Source organism: Chelon labrosus (genome assembly GCF_963514085.1).
Source record: "Chelon labrosus genome assembly, chromosome: 7".
Lineage (NCBI taxonomy): Eukaryota > Metazoa > Chordata > Actinopteri > Mugiliformes > Mugilidae > Chelon > Chelon labrosus.
Genome location: NC_140343.1, coordinates 27,802,247 through 27,823,380, shown reverse-complemented (window position 1 = coordinate 27,823,380; position 21,134 = coordinate 27,802,247). Strand labels below are relative to the sequence as shown.

General features: G+C 41.2%; 1 protein-coding gene across 1 annotated transcript in view; it reads right to left on the bottom strand.

Moving 5' to 3' along the window:
- The window catches only part of arhgef18b (rho/rac guanine nucleotide exchange factor (GEF) 18b), a 35,727-nt gene extending 16,235 nt beyond the window's left edge, over window positions 1-19,492 (bottom strand). Inside the window, exons 1-15 of the mRNA XM_084547761.1 lie at window positions 19,248-19,492; window positions 18,478-18,604; window positions 18,335-18,389; window positions 17,210-17,284; window positions 16,737-16,845; window positions 16,223-16,397; window positions 6,865-6,932; window positions 6,325-6,370; window positions 3,463-3,670; window positions 2,812-2,918; window positions 1,810-1,950; window positions 1,045-1,295; window positions 699-824; window positions 452-569; window positions 86-340 (exon numbers count right to left, since the gene is read on the bottom strand). Coding sequence (XP_084403887.1) covers window positions 86-340; window positions 452-569; window positions 699-824; window positions 1,045-1,295; window positions 1,810-1,950; window positions 2,812-2,918; window positions 3,463-3,670; window positions 6,325-6,370; window positions 6,865-6,932; window positions 16,223-16,397; window positions 16,737-16,845; window positions 17,210-17,284; window positions 18,335-18,389; window positions 18,478-18,604; window positions 19,248-19,250 — 1,864 coding nt within the window. The 5' untranslated portion in view covers window positions 19,251-19,492. The remainder of the gene's footprint in view (window positions 1-85; window positions 341-451; window positions 570-698; window positions 825-1,044; window positions 1,296-1,809; window positions 1,951-2,811; window positions 2,919-3,462; window positions 3,671-6,324; window positions 6,371-6,864; window positions 6,933-16,222; window positions 16,398-16,736; window positions 16,846-17,209; window positions 17,285-18,334; window positions 18,390-18,477; window positions 18,605-19,247) is intronic.
- Window positions 19,493-21,134: the final 1,642 nt, after the last annotated feature.

Here is a 21,134-nt window from a genome sequence, read left to right as displayed (position 1 = left end):
CTGATGTATTATTAATTTCATTATAACAGGAACAGAATCCTCGTATGCATCCTCGATAGCAGGTGAGAAAAGTGTCATACCATACCTTTGAGTCTGCCAGAAGCAGCTTTCCAGCTGACTGTACCCTCATGAAGCAGCCGCCTCCTGCCCTGTGCAAGGTCCTCCCTGCGAAACACTCTGCCGTCTTTGATTTTTCCCAGCGCCTTTGGCTCCAACTTGATGTGTATGTCTCGGAGTCTAGAGTTCTTCTCATGGAGATTAACCAGCGCGTCCACCTGTACGATGGTGTCTTTAATCAGACCCAGCGCCCGAGTCAGTTCCTCGTGCTCGTCTGTACTAGCTACAAACAGAAAAAAATAAAATAAAATAAATAAACTTCTAACTCTGGAGACACCGACAAGTTATTTTAAGTCATTCTGGACAGTAATTATGATTTATTTAAGTGAAAGACCTTCAGTGTTGTGCAGAATGCGCTCCACTAGTACTGGGTACTTGGTAATCCGCTGTGTCACCAACAAAATACACTCAGTCACTCCTAACCTCCGCACAATGGAAAGGTTGTTGATTTTCTGAGAAGTAGAAAAACATTTGATTTCATGTTTATTAGACTGCATGTGTAATTAAAATGCTGTTCAACAGAGGTAGGGAAATTAAAACTTCTCTGGGAAATGACAAGAATTCTAAAGTAAGTAACTAACCCGTATGATGTTTAGGAACTTTTTGTTGTTGTGCAGCTGATCTTTATAGTAGCTGACAGCTTCAGGGTGGTGACTGCAGAAGTCTCCGTAACTGTCCTTCATCCTTTCTCCTATTTCACCTGAGAACTGGAGAACAAAGAAACTGTCATTTCCAGACAGATAACTGTTCTGGCTGTGTGCAGGTTTTCCAAACAATGCCATTGCTTCACATGGATCATGGTGCGCGAATAAAGATTGTGCATCACATTGTTAATGTGTAACTGTAACAATTTATTTAAAGAAATCAAAGAAGGCCATTTGCATGCATGCGTGTCATCGTTGCACATGCTCTTTATCTCGTCCCTACCTGACTGATTAAAATATCGGCCACTCTGTTTATGGTATAGTTCCTGTCGCTGGGTGGGACGAGGTTTTCTCGGCGGCGCTCTTTGAGACGAGACAGGAAATGTGTGTGAAGATCAAGAAGACTTTCCAGGCGGGGGAACAGGCAGTCCAGCCTGCCCGAGTCCATCTGGAGGTTCTCCTTCAACTCTCGGACGTACACACGAAGCATTATCTTCAGTGTTCGCACGTGGTGCATCTCTGTCTGCATCAACTCTGCATAATAAGATAAACGTTCTGTCAGGGACATGCATATGCATTGTAATGCTACAACCATCCACAACCTATTTCCCATCCAGTTTCTTCCCTTGTGTATACATGTGGCTAAACAGACCACTCATTTTACAGTTTATTTGCATGTTTTTACATATGTGAAGAAATAGTGTTTAAAAATATAAATAAACCAAAGGCTAAGAATAAGAACTCAAGGCTACATTAACTGATACAGGCATAACACACATGAATCTCTGACTGTGAGAGTGGGAGTGGAGTTGCATAGTGGATAATGTAAGTGCCAAGTTATTGACACGAAAGAACAATGTGTGGAATGAAAAAATAAAATAAAACTTAAAATAATACTTAACAAGCTAAATAATGTTACAGTTTCAATGCAAAGCCGAATCAATATGCAATTTGTGGAACAGACTTTTAAATGACAATGACTATTCTTTGCAATTCACTGTCCAATTTCTGAGAAAACCTATGGGAGAGGTGTGAACATCAAACCTACCATATATCACATCCTGTCTCTTCACCATTTCTTTAGAATGCTTCTTCACATACTGCTGGTCAACTGCCAAACTCCACGACTCTGCCTCCAAGTCCTGGGCATCAGACTCCAAATCAGCCCGCACTGCTGCATAGTGAGCATCTGAGAAGAGGTGTGGAGGCATCAAAAACTATGAGATACTATGGCACTGGAATCAAAACCTTGCGCAGTTTTGGATATCAGAGATCAAGTTGAGCAGAACAGCACCCATTTAATACAGTACGAACTGCAAATTCATGGTGCACAATGACGAAATAAATGAAGAATTTCTTTCTAAAGAAAAGGGAACTCAGGTCTTGAGATAACCTCAAGGGAACAATTCCGGTACACTTTAAAAATGATTAAGAACCATTTCACAGCATGATTCACGTGGACAAGGTTTAGAAGCGCTTATTGTGAAGGATCCAAGTCACTGCTGACGTTATGTATCAATTTTGTGCTTTGGCAGGGATGAAAATGATATAAAGAGATAGTGAGAAATAGTTTTAACTCAACAAACATTTGGCCAACCAGACATTTAATATCTGTAATATAAGACTTTACCCCAAAACCGTAATTTTAATAATCAGTCCATACGCACTACTTCTTATTACTGTGTGCATAGTGAGACAAATTGTCAACCTTCCAAGTGATACATCTTGAAGAGGGTATGAGTAAAAATGGACATTAAGGTACATGAAAAATAACCTTTTGGGTGAGTCTGATAAAGCAATAAACTGGTAGCTAGATTCAGCTAGTATCCAGGCAGCCTGTGTCTCTCCCACACACTCCAGCTTAATGAGACTGGGTGAAGTCACCCCTGACTCCACAAAACACCCTCCACACACACTCCTCTTTAAGAAGAACTCCCTGAAGGAAAACTATCTCTCGTCACCCGGGCGCATAGAAGCCTCAACAGTCTGAGGCAATTATATTAGATAACAACCACAAACACACAAACACACAAACCCACAGTCACCTCACCTTCTACAATGATGGACTCGGTGGTCGAAGGAGCGAGGGAAATGGCGTCTTCATTGCAGCGCTTGGAGCGGAAAGCATCGGTCTCATCCATCTCCCCAGGGATGGATCTGAGGGAAGACAACCACAGGTCCCATGTGGCATACATGCTGAAAATGATACAGCTTATTCCCAGTACATGCTGGTACCCCAATCAAACCTGGGGGCCAACATGTGATATTAAAGACCCAGGGTAGCAAAAGCTAGACAAAATGCCAGGCAGCTATATGTATCTTTTCTTTTTCCTTCAGCCCGACTTAATGTTGCACAAAATATCTTCTGCTCACTTACACCTTCTCTATGTCATTGTGTCTCTCTCCCTCTAACTACACAGTTTCTTCTCTTCACAACGATGCAGAAAAAGGACCATCTAGTTTCATAGGCTGTTATATTAGACGAGACAGCTTGTGTTTATATATCAACCATAAATACATATCTTAGAGTGGCATAAGGAAGATATTAGTATTTGAACTGAAAAGACCAGAATCTAAAAATACTCTGCATTATAACATACAGCAGATCAACAGCAATATAGATTTGAGAGTTTTCTGAAGATTCCTGGAAGGAAAGGAAAAAAAAAAAAAAAAAAGGTACTTGCAAGGCAGAGGTACTCACCCTGAGCTATTGTGGTGACGGAGGCTGAAGCCAAGACTAGAGGCAGTGGTTGAAGCAGAGCTGGTGGTAAGGAAGGCAGTCGACTGAGTGCTGGGTCCGCACGAACTAATGGTCATGCCTGGGGCACTGAGAAAGCCTCGGTGGCCATCCAGTGTGTGAGATGCAGCTGGGCCTGCCTGATCCCGCTCTCTGTCCCGGTCTTTCAGCGCTGAGAAAGAAAGACGAGAGACAGGTGAACGGAGGAAATGAGATGGGACAGAGGACGAACGTGAGGACCAACGAGGAGATGAGAGAGAGAAAGGAGAAGATGACCAGCGCAGCGAAGAAGAGGATGAGCCGTTTGGCTTCTGTCCAAATCGACCCCAGTATTTTTTCATCCAAGATCGAGGCAGGGATCGGAAGAATCGGCAGGTGATCATGTCGCGGTGCATCAACACTCGTACTCCTACGCGACCAGAAAGGCCCCACGATGAGGCAGAGAAAGATGGAGAGGATGGTTTACCAGTCTTTAAACCAGATTTGGAGGGCCCCATCACTTGACCAGTGCCTTTGGCAACCCCTAGGTCCATTGCAAATATCCGATGAGTGTAAGGAATATAACAATCCAAATTCCAAGCTACAGTTCAATAGTCTATGTCGCAGGAGCAATAGATATTGTTGCACAAGTAATAAGTGATGTGAGCTTAACAACAATGAGAAGCAGAGAAGCCACACCTGGTTTTATAAACCCTGACCCTACATGTCAAGCTCTTATGTAGAAGTAACTTCTAGAAAGATGCACACCCTCTTATATTCCTCGCACTTTCTAATTCTACTTTTCCTCAATTTCTCTGTGTTCTTTGTCTTCCCGACCCCCTGCTTAAGCTACTGATTGGCTGTAGGAAGACATGAGGAGAAATCAGGTGTGGCTGACAGGACTCCAGCTGTTCGGAGGAGAATAACAACTGCTACAGGAGATTAAGTTAAGCTGCTACTGCTGCTGCCACTCATGTCTCCTGTGGGTTCAATCACATGCAACAGGTCCTGCTGAATGTTACAATAAGCACTGAGTGAGTCGTCCTAAGATTGAGCAGTTGATAATGGTAATGAAGGCACATTACAAATCGATTTGAACTAAGGATAACCTTTTTAACTAAACATAGGATCCTTTCAACTAATATTGTCTTTGTATCCAAAGTCTCATTTAGGTTAATTATCTGTGCCACAGTGCTCCACTGTCCACACATAAGCTTTCCAGTAACTTCTTTCCAGACATGTTTGTGTAATTGCTGGTAATAGTTTGTGGACATATTTAAACATCCCAGAATAAAACTACAGAGCTAGAAATCAGAGGTTTTTTTTAGGGGGTTTGTTGACTTTAAGAAAAATAAAGAACCCACCAAACTTATCTGACTTTTTATGAACAAGAAAACAATAATGTTAGGTAGAATCTGACAAATAACATAATTTACGAAGATCAGATTTATTTTTTTGCTTTCATTTTTTCAGTGTATCCTGTCATATGTACTCTATGGAGAGCATACTCTATATAGGGACAGTATATACATTGCCTGGCCAAAAAAAAAGTCGCCACCAAAAAAAAGGGTCACACAGTCTAATATTTCGTTGGACCGCCTTTCGCTTTGATTACAGCACACATTCGCCGTGGCATTGCTTCAATAAACTTCTTCAACGTCACCAGATTTATTTCCATCCGGTGCTGCATTCATTTTTCACCAAGATCTTGTATTGATGATGGGAGAGTCTGACCACTGCGCAAAGCCTTCTCCAGCACATCCCAAAGATTCTCAATGGGGTTAAGGTCTGGACTCTGTGGTGGCCAATCCATGTGTGAAAATGATGTCTCATGCTCCCTGAACCACTCTTTCACAATCTGAGCCCCATGAATCCTGGCATTGTCATCTTGGAATATGCCCGTGCCATCAGGGGAAAAAAAATCCATTGATGGAATAACCTGGTCATTCAGTATATTAAGGTAGTCAGCTGACCTCATTCTTTGGACACATAATGTTGCTGAACCTAGACCTGAGCAACTGCAGCAACCCCAGATCATAGCACTGCCCCCACAGGCTTGTACAGTAGGCACTAGGCATGATGGGTGCATCACTTCATCTGCCTCTTTTCTTACCCTGATGCACTGATTCCCCACTATCCTTCCGGTTTTTAATAATGCATTGGTCGGTTCTTTTTTAGTAGTTTCTACAATCACCTTAGATGTTTTCTCTGCTTGATGCATACCAATGATTTGACCCTTCTCAAACAGACTAACATCTTTTTCATGACCACAGGAGTTGTCTTTCGACATGGTTGTTTAAGAAATGAGAAGCTACTCATTGCATCAGTTGGGGTTAAATAACTTGTTGCCAGCTGAAAGGTAATCACCCATGCATTAATTATCCAATAGGAGGCTCCTACCTGTTTGCTTAGTTAAATCCAGGCGGCGACTTTTTTTTTTGGCCAGGCAGTGTATAACAACATCTCTGAAGCTTTGAACAAGAAGTGAACCAGAAGTAAATCACCTGACTGTTCTTAACAATGGCTAATCATCACCTTTGCCAACTGACTGCTGGAGTCCAATCTACCACTCTGCACTCGGCGTGCAGGCAGACACACAGATACCCCACAGAGACACAGACCCACATACACATCATATGGTTAGAGAAAGAAATAGGACAAGTCCATCTTCAGATGTCATAAGGTTAATATATTTAACCCCCTGTAAGCCACAAGAGTAACAACCAGCTTTTTAATCAGACAAAATGGGAACTAAAGCCACCTTCACATCCATTAATGCATCCCCTACGATTAAACTGATACTGCGGTCAGAGGGATTTATGAGGGGCACATAAATGTTCTGCTTACCAAGGTTAGGAGATCCAGATGAACCAGTCCTCAGTGCAGATTCTCTCTGTGCGGAGAAAATTAAGACAGATTTTTTTTCCAAGGCAATTCTCCTAAGCTTTTATCAAATGAGAGACAGATTACAAACTTCTTAAAAATTGCACAACAATAATGCACTGTGTTTACAGGCTGAGAATGCCAAGCCCATCTCAGGCATAATCACAAGAAGTGGACAGAGACACGTACTCCTCAACAGAGTTGTCTGAAAGCCCAGAAACAAGAAACTGAGTAAAGCTCTCTGCAAAAGAGGATTTATGCTCGTCTACTGACGGGAGAATATAATGAATAGTAAACGTAACATATACTATAAAATCTTTCCTTCATCCTTCCTTCATCTTTCTTTTGTGTCACAAAATAAAAAAAAACAAACATTAAATGTAAGACACTTCCACAAGCATTTATACATAACACAAATTAGAGAAACAAAAAGAAAACAGAGGTACTATATAAGCACAGTGTAGCCTTACACTTTGTTTTTCTATGCTCCAGTGTAATGTTTACCTTATTCTTGCTGCTGGTGCACTCACCCAGCAGAGACTTGCAGGTCTTGTGAACGTTCACAGCACAATCTGAAAAACAGCAGGACAGGAACTCAGAGTCAGTGTGGCTGGGCCAGTTGTATACTGTATACAAAGGCCACAGTGATGTCTTTTGGCTGGATTATGGATGAGAGCAATGAAACACTAGACCGAGTTTGAAATTTAAAAAGCAGTTCAAAAGCCCCTGAAGGCACAGCTCAAACTATAAGGCCTTGTTTCGAACTAGACAAAGACAAAAATAGCCAGGAGAAATAGCTTTTCAGCTGCAGTCAACAATAACACTGTCAAGCATTTGTTTTCATTCTCACGGTAAAGTGAATGCATCACTTCAGGCTCCATGACAGAGGTGGAGCTGTGGTGTCTTCCATTTAATACTACGTACAGGTGAACTCCCATTTCTCAGCAATAGATTTCTCTTTTTGTCCACTTTATTCCCTGTATGGAAAACAAGCCTTCGGTTGTCCACTCTAGATGAACTGACTGATTGTATCTTTGCTGGTAAGAACAGATAAAAATCTGAATTGTTATGGAAAAACAAACTGTTGGCAGCAAGTTCTACCCTCCATGCTCTACTCAGTTCTTGGAAAGACAAAACACTGGTAAGACAAAACAAATGAGTAGTGCAGCCTTCCTACACACTGTATAAGGTAAGCGACAGAAGCCTTTTTTTCCCCTAGGAACAAAGCTCAGCAAACAAATGAAGTTTTCAATATGCAAAGTGTGATCCCAACCCAGCCAGGTAAAGCCAGGTTGACATGGACGAGAGCAATAACGCATACAAACACTACAATTAGAGCTGTTTTACTGCAAAGCCTTATCTGGTGCAGCAATTAGAGCAAGGAAACTTCAGTAAATGGGTTGTTTATGACTAGAAAATACAAGGGTTGTTTTGTTTGTGTGTTTGTTAATCTGTAACTGAAGTGCTCAGATTTAACTTTGTGATATCAAGGACATCTTTATTATATTATTTTCTCTTTCCTCTGAATAACTAAAAATTATCTAAAGACAAAAGTGAACATGTTGGTTTTTAAAACCATCTTCCCCAGTTCTGCCACCTTTACATTCACCATGTTACATGACGACAGCAGTATTGTGACATGTGGGGGTTGAGATCGGGTTGTATAGCTTGTTGACAAAGGTGACACCGCTGTCCTCTCCCGTGAGCAACACAATGTAAACATGAGCCCTGCTCGCAACTTCCACTAGCTGCTATACAGCCGACTGTAAAGGTTTCTATTGCTTACTCCCCTTCTCTTCACTGGAACAATGGAGACAATGACAGACATGCATCTTCTTGTACAATAAAACACGAGGCTGTGAGATTGATGATAGTTTGTGTGTGTGGTTGAATTAAGGAGACCATAAAGAATACGTTCATATATCATGTGAGGCCCTCACATTAAAATGCGTTGGTGTAATCTCTCCCTATTTAACCTCTGAAATCTAGCTCTGACCGCTTTATTATTTCCACTTCATTCACAATCTTTAACCCACCCACTCTCTGTCTCTGGTAATAAATGAACGAATGCTAACTGAGCTGAAGCCAAAGAAAACAGAAACTGGCTTCTGAATAATCTCCACTAGCATTGATGTGTGGCTTGTTGAGTTGTTTCCAGCAGGAATTAACAAATACGGAGCAGTGAAAAAATGTTCTGCAAAGCCAATCAGTTTAGATGACTTCAAATAAGATGGTCCGCTTTAGATTCAGACCAGCTGTGAAGTCAGAGCCAGGACAAACTATTTTTGAGAATCTCTTAACAAGCATTCAAAACTAGAGATACTTTTCCACCATAATATATGAAAAATATTTCAATCTCTCTGCCAGTCTGGCTATTTCAGACAAGAAGGAAAACATACCGTCAGTGCCTAAGGAAGTCTACCAGTATGTCTTCTAACCATCTTCAGCAAAGCTCAAGCGCACTGACTCGGCCAGGCTGGGAAAATATTACTAAGAACAGAAAAAGATAAGCAAACCTAATAGGTAAGCAGATCTAGATGGAGTAAAAGCCATGTCATAGCAATAACAACACATCTAGTCATCACTGAAGAACCCAAAAGAAAGCCTTTTCAGATTAGGCATGTGTAGTGGAGGTGACAGTACTCAAACTACATGCAAAACAATTTTTGCTTAATAAAAGTAAAAAATTAACCTGAGATAAGAAAGAACTCATTTTCTGTTTCCTGATATCACATAACTTATCGTGCTTATTTACAGACCACCTTGATGTTACCGATACCGACGGTGAAAATATACCAATCCTTCAACAAAGCTGACAGATCAAAGTGTGCAAAGCTCAGGAATGTGGACCAGGTGATATATAATCAGGTGGACAGAGTGGGTGAGTGACGACCAGTTCTGGCGCTCTTGAGCAATGTGATAAGTCCCAGTCACTCGGTCATGTCAGCAGCTGATCCACGAGACGCTCAGCCCACATCCAAACCACCACCACACCCAACATCTGCTGACTGGTAAAAACCCTATCACACAAGAAGTACACTTGTGGTGTACAGCGCACACTTCAGTGAGTCACTCAATGAAACGTGGCCTTGCTTACCAGTGAGGGTAAGTAGTCTAAAAAACAAAAAAGAAAAAAAAGCAGAAGCTGAGAGAAAAACAAAATAAAATAGTTGAAGTCACCCATTACTACCACTCTAGAGACAATGTTTTTGCTTTGAGTTATCTTAACAGGATAAGGCCACTGGAATCAGCAGAGGTGAAGACAGCAATGGGTGGGTTCTTCCAGTGAAATGTTTCCTCATACAGCAGATAAAATTAAAAGCTGTTTTCAATATATGGCCTGTAAACACAGACAAACTTGCAGTTTCCATTCATTCATTCACCTTCTGTACCCGCTTATTCCTGTTAAGGGTCGCGGGGGTCTGCTGGAGCCTATCCCAGCTGTCATCGGGCGAGAGGCGGGGTACACCCTGGACAGGTCTCCAGTCTATCACAGGGCTAACACAGAGAGACAGACAACCATTCACACTCACATGCACACCTACGGCCAATTTAGAATCACCAATGAACCTAACCAGCATGTCTTTGGATGGTGGGAGGAAGCTGGAGTACCCGGAGAGAACCCACGCAGACACAGGGAGAACATGCAAAGTCCACACAGAAAGGCCCAGTCGGCCCATGGATTCGAACCCGGGACCTTCTCGCTGTGAGGCATCAGTGCTAACCACCTCGCCACTGTGCCGCCCAATTGCAGTTTCCATGACAGGGAAGTGTTTTTGCAGTAGGAAGTATCTAGTAAGAATGTAAAAACTTGCCGAGACACAAGAAGGCTTGGTAGATGACTGGTTTCAGTTTTATGTGTAGTTTTGTTATTCTTATCTTATCGCATTTACATAGTAAAATTCCCTACACCTTCAGACAAGTGACCTTTTAATACAAAAAGCTACATTGTCACAAGATTTTCACCAATTTCATGCAAAAATGCCTCAAAAACCCTCATGCACAAACAGAGAAGCAGGAATTACCTTCCCCGATCATTATTTGCTAATATGGATGATGACGACTGAAAATGCAAGGTACAGAAATGCAAAAACACAGGAAGGTGTTAGGACTTTGATAAAAACAACAGTATTGTCACAGCCTTAAGTATAGATGTCAAACCAAGAAGGCCAGTGCAAGAGGGTAGCATTTTCATACTTGTTCCAGTGCATCCACAGATACTATATCAGATATCAGTTTGGGATCTAGTGAATTTGGAGGCCAGGTCAACACCTTGTGCTGTTCTTCATGTTTTGTTTTTTTTAGTTGTTCTTAAAGAGTTTTTGTGTGTGTGTCTGTGTCAGGCTGAATCCTGCTGGGGATGGCTGCTGCCATCAATTAGTGTCATTACTATGGGGTTCCTGCTCTGGTCTAGGTGGGTGGTACATGTCTAAATAACATCTACATGAATGCCAGGTCCAAAAGTTTCCCAGCAGAACACTGAATTGTCACAAGATGGTCAATGTTATTTACTTCTCCTGTCAGTGGTTTTAATGTTGTGGCTGATCGCGTATATAGATATTTCCTGTTACTTTACAATGAAGTGCCACCATAACTTATAAAATAACACCATGTGAAAGCTGTGGTCCCCAATTACCCTCTACATTTCAAAGTACGCCCTAGCTACCACAAATAGCTTAACAGGCCAGCCACAGGAAAAGAGAAAAACAGCTCACAACAGCTGTTTTAAAGCAGCTACTTTCTTACACAGAAGTCAAAAACTGACATTCAATAGCTTCCTGTGAGTTCATGCAAGCATGCATATGTGCAAAGAGAGGTTGCTGTTAGTTCCCCAAGATAATAGTGACGAAAACCATTGGCGGAAACTCTAAAGTAGCAAGCCAACACATGACATCATCTAATGAAACTTGAGAAACTGGGTGCTGAGAGCTCTTCACACAGGGAAGCACAACATCAACCACGTTTAATCATAACACCATATTTAGAAGTAGAAGACCTAGACCTCAATAAAGTCAACAACAATATAGGTCAAATACTACACCAACATCAGGTTTCAGTTATTGCTATCTGAACATGTTAGCTTGGGCTCCAGGGTATTTTCACTATTTCAATATTAGGTACACCAGTGTATGCATCTCATTTGTTATCTCATTTGCTTTCACCAGTGCACCGTGTGATGCACTGTGCCCTGCGCCCTGTGAAATACACCAGAACAGCTTGATTTTAATAGCATGCTTATTAAACAAATCATATATTACTTTGACATCTCCAAAAATAGGATCTATGAATACACCGCATTATTTATATTATGGCCTTTTTTCTGTCGCAGAACAGTCAAGGATCAAGGAAACATATTAGTCAGGAAATAATGACGCGAGAGCACAGAATGACTAGATGCCTACACAGGAGGGAAACAGTAATAGGGAGACCAGGAAATTATGAGAAATTATATTTCAAAAAACTAATCATATATCATCAGATTTTTTTTAAAGGGATAAAATAACAAACTGATCTATGAGTATATTCCTGTAATAAATAAATTATATGCAAGCAATGTTCAAATGTAATTTTTTATATTTACTTTGCTCTGATATTTTCTTTTAATTCTACTTTATACTAGATACATTTTGGAAATAAAACTTGGGAGTTGCAGTTTTTTGTTACCTTATACATTAAATAACACAAAAAATGTACAGAATGTGATGCCTTGTTAAAGACTAAACTAAAGTTAATAATCTCTACCTTTTTAACATTAAAATGCCGCAACATGTTAAGGCATTTGTTTTCATATTCAAATAACATTTGGAAACATATTAAATTAGTCAGGAAATAATGATGCAAGCAGAATGACTCGATGCCTACGCAGGAAGGAAACAGTATTAGTGAGACCAGGAAATTATGATGGGTAATTTCACTATTCTTGAACACTAAGAGACCAAATACACTCACTGGCCAGTTCATTAGGTACAGTAGTGAATAAACCATTATTTAAGCTTCATGAGGGTCACAGCTTCCACATAAACTGAACCTTATAACAGTCATGAAGGGGGATTTAGTGCAAGATTTATTCATTTTCACTAGTGTAGGCTAATAAATTGGCAAGTGAGTGAAATTAACAGATAATGGAAAGTAAACATAATCTGTATTCTACCTTTTCTGCCTCTTTACATTAGTTATGTCCATCACCTGACTAATAGGCCCAGTACATACCATAAAATGTAGATAGTTGATAACAGTTCAAAAGGGGAAAATATAGAGAGATACTCAGTCACTTCAAACCATTGATCTTGCAAATGGCAGACACCTAGAGATATGGAAAGCAAAGCAGGGATGCATGGTGAGGTGCTAGGCTAACAGGCTGAGGTGGGTGAGACCCAGAGTCAGTGGAGTGGGCTGTTATGCACTGGCAGACCTGCCAAGCACAATTAGCACCATGTGACCCAGTCAGAACAGAGAGGGTGAATGGTCACCCCTCAGCCTGGGACATTCCTATTGCCCGGTGCTAATAAAGCAGCTGAGGAATTGCAGGAATTTTAGGAATAACAGTATTTAACACATGCAAGATTATGCAGTTTCATAATACCGAGATAGTTAGCTGCCCGGGTCTCTGAGCCAAGTGAAGGGTGGGAGTAATACAGGAGACTGGTATACACAGCAACTGGAGACGAGCCTCGACTTGCACTGAATGAGATCTGGCTTTGTCGCCGTAAATGTAAATAACGGTACATTTGAATTGCCCAACATATTATTAACACACGCCTAGCACCCTGCAGCACTGATACCAGATGACTTCGGCTAAATAACATAAGTTATCGTGGAAGCTAACGTTAGCTTCGTTAGCATCACCTGTTGAGCTTCACGCAAAGTCCACTATCAGCAGCCAAGACAAGCGACCGAAAAGGCACATGAAGTCAAACTAAAGTGAATTTGCATAAACCTCCAAACACTATGATAAAATGCTGTTTGAGTTGTTGTGAGCTTGTTTACACAAACTATCACTTTAAGCTTATTAGAGCCAACTGCTCACCGAACAAACCTTGTTATTTTAAATAGAAGCGGTTGCACGCTAACACGCTAACGAGGCTAAAAGCTAGACAGGAGTAAGTTAGGACTCACCGGGATGTATTTAGGACCAGATTATTATGAATTACAAATCTGATACATTTATTAAAGAAGGCAGTGTTCCCATCATTAACACACCAGTTCCTTTAGAATGAAAGTGCAAGGAGCGCTTGGTTGGCTATGATTAGCTTTTAGCCGGCTAGCTAGCGGCAAGGATGTCCGAAAAGTCCACTGAGTGAAACAACGGGAGTTATCCACCTGATCCCGCTTGAGACCATCGCTACGGTGGCTGCTTCTTACCGTTCCAGAAAGACTGTGATTCATCCGCATCCGAAAGGAAGTGTAGTATGTCGACAAACTAAAACAAATCAAACAGGCCATTGAGATTAATAGCAACAAGTAGAGCACATTCTCGGTTTTGTCCAGTTTAGTGTCTCCACTGGGAACAATCTCTGGCATACAAACGACGCATTCCACAGTGCTGGTTCTCGGCTGAATCCCCACAGTGCTCGGTTCAAATTAAAGGGACACTCACTTGTTTTCCTGCGTGTGTGTGTACTAACAAGGTGTCAGCGTTTAAGATTTGTAACTTTATCCCTTTCAGCTGGCTGACGAGTGGTCGAAATGCATTAGAAAGAGACAAACAGATCTATTATTGTTTTGTGGTTGATATCTAAAAGAGACAGTCAGATCTGAATGCCACTCAGTGTGTGGTTCACTGTGCCCTGCGGAGAACAACTTTAATAAGCGAGTTGTTAAAAATCAGTTACTCAGTTACTGCCAAACTGCAGGGTTTATGAATATTCTGCATATATTATGGTATTTTTCTGTTTCTGCCACAGAACTGTTAAGGATCAAGGAAACTTAATAAGTTACAGTCCAGAAATAATGAACTGAGAGCACAGAATGACTAGAGGCCTTCTGTCTGCTTCAAGTAAAAAAAAAAAAAAGGCAGTAATAGTGAGAGCAGTTCTGTTTCCTTGTTGGAAACTTTATTTGGTGATGTGAACGTCTCCACGGGGCAGACCACATGGCAGACAGGCTCTGTGGCTCAAGTCCACCCAGCTAGAATAGACATCGGCCTGCCTGTGTCAGGAAAGGAAATGATACCCTTTGGGAGTATCATGAATAGTGTCATTTTGAAATCACTTCTGTGAACAATAGGGGAAGTCTTGCTTTAACTGTATTCAGTTTAATTGCGTCACAAAAATGACATTTAAAGAATTTAAAAAAAAAATACTAATCATAAATCATCCGATTTCTTTTAAAGGGATAAAGTAACAAACTGATGTATGAGTATATTCCTGTAATAAATAAATTATATGCAAGCAATGTTCAAATGTAATTTTTTATATTTACTTTGCTCTGATATTTCCTTTTAATTCTACTTTATACTAGATACATTTTGGAAATAAAACTTGGGAGTTGCAGTTTTTAAGTTTCCTTATACATTAAAAGGTTAAAAAAAAAAAAGGCAACTGGACTTGTAGAGTTTTTTGAGTCCAGTTGCCTTTTTTTGAACCTTTTTTTGGATATACCATGACCTGGATGACTGAGAACCTTCACAGACTTATACATTAAATATCGCAAAAATGTAAAGATGTGATGCTTTGTTAAAGACTACACTAAAGTTAATAATCTCTACCTTTTTAACATTAAAATGCCACAACATGTTAAGGCATTTGTTTTCATATTCAAATAACATTTGAATAAATAAATTTAGTCCTCCAACATTCTTATTTCTCATGTATTTTGTAGTTTATGGTAGGACTTTTCCTTATAATGGTGAATACTGTGTTAATGATATTCTTATTTGAGTAAAACATCTCAACATAACTGATGCCTGCCTAATTTGGATTGGTTGCTTTGTTGAAAAGTGGTACACTCCATTTTGTGCTACTGTAAAGTATTTATTCTGTTTTATCAAATTACTATGAGTCATTTTTGTGCACCAACTTTTTTTTTTCTGGCTTTACCAAGCACAAAGTTTAAAATGTCTTTCACTGGTTAATGGAGTCTTATCAGTTGACCTGTAGCTAGCCTGGAGTGTCTAAAGAGCGACAGACAGAGGAGCCGAGATGTGTTGAAATATCCTGTACAGATCTACTCCCTGAAGCTGTGGTCACCTCAAGACAAAGGCAACCCTACTTTCCCATTGCAGGACTTCACCCAAAACACAAAAAAAAAGATACGGGAAATGTGACGAGCATTACAAGCTAGAACAAAGCATAGGCGTGCTGAAGCTTCACGTAAACAGCTGCAAGAAGATGGTGCTAATATATCAGATAACACATGTAAACAATTTAAATGTGCTGTGTAACGCAGGACCCACAGTAATGATGCACAGTGTGTCGACGTCAGTATGTTTTAGCATGAGACACTTAACAAGTTTAAAGAGGAACTGAAAGAGAACAGCATCTTCTTTCCACTCAGAGTGTACAAAGGAAAAGCTTTCAGTATGATAAATGGGTTCAGAAATATCTGTAATGTAATTGTAATTTGCCACATGTTAAATATGTCAGCAAGTGAATTAAAATAACATGAAATAAGAAATAGTCATAAACCATAAGAGTTTGTGCATGTTTGGTGAATGTTTTTTTTTTTTCATTGTGTGCGTGCACGTGTGTGTTTGCCTGTGTGCCTGCTTGAGTGCTCCTTCGAGTGAGTGGGTGGACGTGCATGCAGTAACTGGGATAAAAATAGATGCGAGTTCGTTTGTGAGCGTGGCACCTGTGCACGTTTGTGTCAGGCGAAGAGCAAGCGTGGGTACGTGTACACCTGCAACTGTGGTGTTACTCACTCGTGCACTGCAGGCCATGCTTTTTCTGCAGGGTCTTGCCGCACAGTGAGCAGGTAGCACAACTGGAGAAGGCGCCAGGCACCAAACGATGGCCATTGCTGCTGCTGCTCCTGCACACTTTCTCTTTCTCTCTGGCCTCCCTCTCCTTCGCCCTCTCTTTCTCTCGGTTCTTACCCTGCATAGGAACAAGAAAAGCAAACACAGAAGGCATTTTAATGTGCAAATTTGTGTGTTCTTTGTTACCGTGGCGCCATGGCCGCATATGACATTGCAGAACCGTGTCAGAGGCAGGATATGTAATAGGGTTTGTGTAAGTAGATTATGGTGTTGTGTATGCAACATGCACACAGCTGAACTGTTTACACCAGAGGATTTGTTTTTGTAATAGAAAATACTGAAGAGGGCAGCGACTGGTCATATGTGCGTTTGCAGCTCAGGCAGCAGAGTCTATTTCACAATAAATTGAACATGCCTGAATATTGAATATCCCCATGTTTCTGTGTTATGGGATTACCTTGTCTTTATTGAAGGAGCCAGTCACCCTGTTCCTCAAAGAGCTGAGAGTCCTCTTTACTTTGGTGCCTTTCTCCACCTTCTCTGCACGATCTTCCTCATCTTCATTCCTGGTAGAAGAAGACGACACAATGCAATATAGAGCACAAAATAAAGGACATGCTGACGTGTGTTGTTTGATTTGATCAACTTAAAAAACTATTTTACTTTGCTTGGCCAAATTTAAACGACATATATCATAACCATTATTGCCTCTCGAGTTAATGTTGCAAAAATTCATTTATATGGCACCAGATTGTAAGATATTTCAACCCAGTATATTTTTCATAGTAAGATCATGGGAATTATGAGAAACAGGTGACTTTGTCATAATTACTGACACTGGGTATTTTACCCCCTTTCAGTTCTGACCATATCCTGTAAACATTTCAGAGGCTTTAGAGATAAGGGAACAACGATAAGGGCAGCACTTACTCATTAGAGAGGAACTCGTACCAAGTGACACTTCCTGAAACTTTGTTGTCTGCTCTGTTGTTTTTCTGCCTGGCCCTGTGAAGGACAATAATGAGATAAGTTCATGACAGGGTATCGCTGTCAATGAAAATAAAAAGGCCTCAAGGTAATAATGCACAGAAAGCGGGATTTGGTCATTTTATTATGACGTTAGAAACACGTTTAGTGGTCGGCAGATCCTTTCCAGGAATAAAGGCATACTGTGTCAGTGCACATGCAAACACACATGCCAAAAACATGCGCGCACTTACAGTACGTTGGCACACACATACACACACCCTGGTTACAATCTGGCAATGCTGTTGCTCTGAGGCTGGGATTTGAACAGCAGTGGGAGCACGCAGACCTCCCTCTCCTGTTTACTTACCCATGATACAGCTTTAGCTCCTGCAGAACTTTCTGTACCATCAGCCTAAGACAAACAAGACACTGAGACTGAGTGATGGCTTCAAGAGGAGAGGAGAGGAGAGGAGAGGAGAGAGGAGAGGAGAGGAGAGGAGAGGAGAGAGGAGAGGAGAGGAGAGGAGAGGAGAGGAGAGGAGAGGAAAGGAGAGGAGAGGAGAGGAGAGGAGAGGACGAGACTTCTGGGAGCTGAGTGTCAAACTGTGATTTAAGAGAGAATCCTCCCTTGTCTGCTGCGTCCACACAATTGCCAGAGTCCTCATATAATATACCCACACACACATACAAACACACACACTAAGGGGCCATCTAAGGAGCTGGGAGAGCGATCCGGGGGAGGATGATGTTGCAGACATATGACATGGTGCAGAAATGTCAGGAGAGAATTGGGAAAGCCCCCCTGTTACGTGGGCGTTAGGTAGCCGTACCAGACTATTTACAACTACAGAACAGTATGTGCACTCATGTACTGGACCATTCAAACCTACACATACTGTATAATGCACAAGACCCACTGCTCCTGTAAGTAAAACCAAAGCCGTATATATATTTATTTCCTTTGAAGCATAGTTAAACCTGAACTGCAAGTCAGACAGAAGCCTCTTCTGGAAAGGAAACATGTACACATTCCACAATATTTTCCAAGGCCTAAAGGGCTGTTGTAATTGATGATGGTTTACTTACATATGGCTCTGTCCTTCATTAGAATGTAGGCTTTCTTCAGGATCAAACTCCTCTGCTGCAGGAGAGAAAGGTGGACAGGTCACATACGAAAAGAGCTTCCTGCTATATACAAGTGCTCTGCATGTAGAAACACTGAGCCGAACCTCCTGCTGCCATCGCAGCCTGTTTGGATGTCTGTACAACACGAGAAATGTGTGCTGCACGGGAACATTCGTCTGTGGCGAGGATGTCTGAGCGGGCGTACAGATGTCTGCCAGACACACTGCCAGCCTGAAAGCAGTGAAGAATAAACACACATGAATATAATGTGCACATAAGGTCTGTTTTGCCACCAACATGCAAAATTAGACTTAATTTAGACATATTAGACTTCATTAGTTATTTACAGTTATTAATTCATGGTCACTTTGGTCAGTAAGTACTCCAATTTCGCAAATGATGTACAACTCTGTCAAAGTTTAGTTATTTAGTACTGAATATACTGATAGCAAGTTATCAGCTTTATTCCAAAAACCATCATAAACAGATTAAGGAGGCACATTGTTAACGTGGTTGACCTTTTCCTGCGTTGCAATGACCACTGCCGCTGCAGTTTATTCTCAGTCCCACTGATCTATTCCCGTTATGCAGTTGATGATAAAATCTGCTAAATCTGCCAATTTGCTATATATAATAGAATATTGTATATAATATATAATATAAATTATATATTTGTGACCTTTGTGGCCCATATGAAGACATAACAGATTGGAAACGAAATGTCTTAAAATGGAAAGTTGAAAAGTATTGACTGACTGATGCATTGTTGGTTTTGGTGATTTAATGGGGATTTGAACAATAAAGGCTTATCCTTTAACTATGTCACTGTAGCCATGTACTACCATCCCAGTTACCCTGATTCTTGGACAGTTACCATCAGGCTGGGGCCATCTGTCTCATCTCCAGGACATGCTGAACAGCTGTAGGTCTGCTGCTGGGTGGACTGGAAGAGACTATTCTGATCCTCATCATCCTCCCTCTCCCCATCGCTGTCCAGGCCCACGGTATCCAAACTCAGTCTGTCAGCACAGCGTAGCAGCACACATAGCAGAGGGTTAACCGGGCAGTGTAATGTATTTAATAACTAAACAAAACTTTTGAGTGGGGTGCTACTCTATGGTGTGTTTATTTATGTGTTAATTTTCAGTTTTACTTCTCGTACATTATTTTGGTGCACTGTTCATTTTCACACCTCAAAGTAGCTTCACCAGAATTATTTAAAACTGTGAAATGGCCACCACCAAAACCACCACAAACACTCAGATAAATGTTCTCTCATGCAGAGAGTTAACTGATACAACTTATGAGACACTTTCAGTTTCACTCATCAGGAGATTTCCTCTATTCTTACCTCCTGTCCAGGTTAATGGGGGACACAGGGACGCCCCAGCTGTGCCTCCGAGACGTCGACATGGATCTGACCAGGATAGGGAAGCTGTCCAGGTCTGGCTCTCCATCTAAATCCATTGTGGTTTCATCCTTTGTTCCTTCCAGTCCTGTTTCTTTGTTTGCGGTATCCATTGAGCCCATTAGTCCATTCACATTAATTGTCAAGCTTAACCCTACTGCAGGGCCAACAGAGTCACAGTTTTGAATGACACAATGCGGCAACAACTCGGGAGTAAACTGAGTGACCACAAAGCTACAAGGAGTTTCCTCTGCAGGCTGGTTGTAGGACGGGAATGATGGTGCATCGACCTGGGGAGAGTGTGTGACCAGAGAAGTCTGTGCAGGCTGGAGGATGGTAGGAGTGTCTGTGTTTAGAGACACCGGCAAGCCGGCATATTGGTGGGTTTTGTTCTCAGAAACTATATTCGGACTACGTGATGCGGCAGTCTGCGGGGGCAGTGTACCTTCTTCTAGGTCTTTGAAGTACTCAGAGTCTCTGAGAGAGGAACTGAGGGCCTGCAGCTCCTCCACACTGCTGCTCAAGTCCACACAGGGGCAATCGTAGTCGCTGACTTCTGAACATGCATCCTGCAAGATAGACAGAGGTTAGGAAGCAGAAAAAAAAGATGTGAAAGACAATATAGAGGTAGCCATACAGATGTTGCTGACTGGTTAACAGCTCTGAGAGGCAGTACTGTTTTTAGCTAAATGGTCGCATCAGCACACTAACAATGACTATACTGACTGAATCTGTACCGAGTGTAGATAACATGATAGGGACACTAATAGTTTTGCAGGGAATTAGTCATAAAACAATGTATTGGATACATTTTGAATGTTACTATTCATCATCTAAGGACCATGGATGTGTGTACCCAATTTCATGACAATCAATATTGTGATTTGTCAATAAAATCAAACCATGAAAAGTGAGCAGATGAGATCATCAAATGCTTTTGAAGTTAAAAGTCTGACCTAGAGGTAAATTCAAAAGATAGAACAGAATTGATCATTATTCACCTTGAATGTCTGATAACTATCAACCTCAAGGTGTGCTAGAAGAAAACGATTTGCCAAACTCAGGGGAGCATTCTTCGGGGGAACATGAACATCTATACAAAGTCACATGAACTGAGTTTTAAATATGGACCAAAGAGGTAGACTAACAAACACAAGACACATGGCTTATGCATGGCTAGACTAAAATGGAAATCCATTTTAAAGAAATCTGAAATTAAGAATGTAGAGCTTGACCTGGTCATCACTGTTGTTACCAAAGAAGGCATCCTCAGCAATAGAAGCAGGAGATAACGAGGAGGAAGATTCTGTTCCACTGGGAGCATGAGGCTGGACACTGAGCTGGGCACTAGGA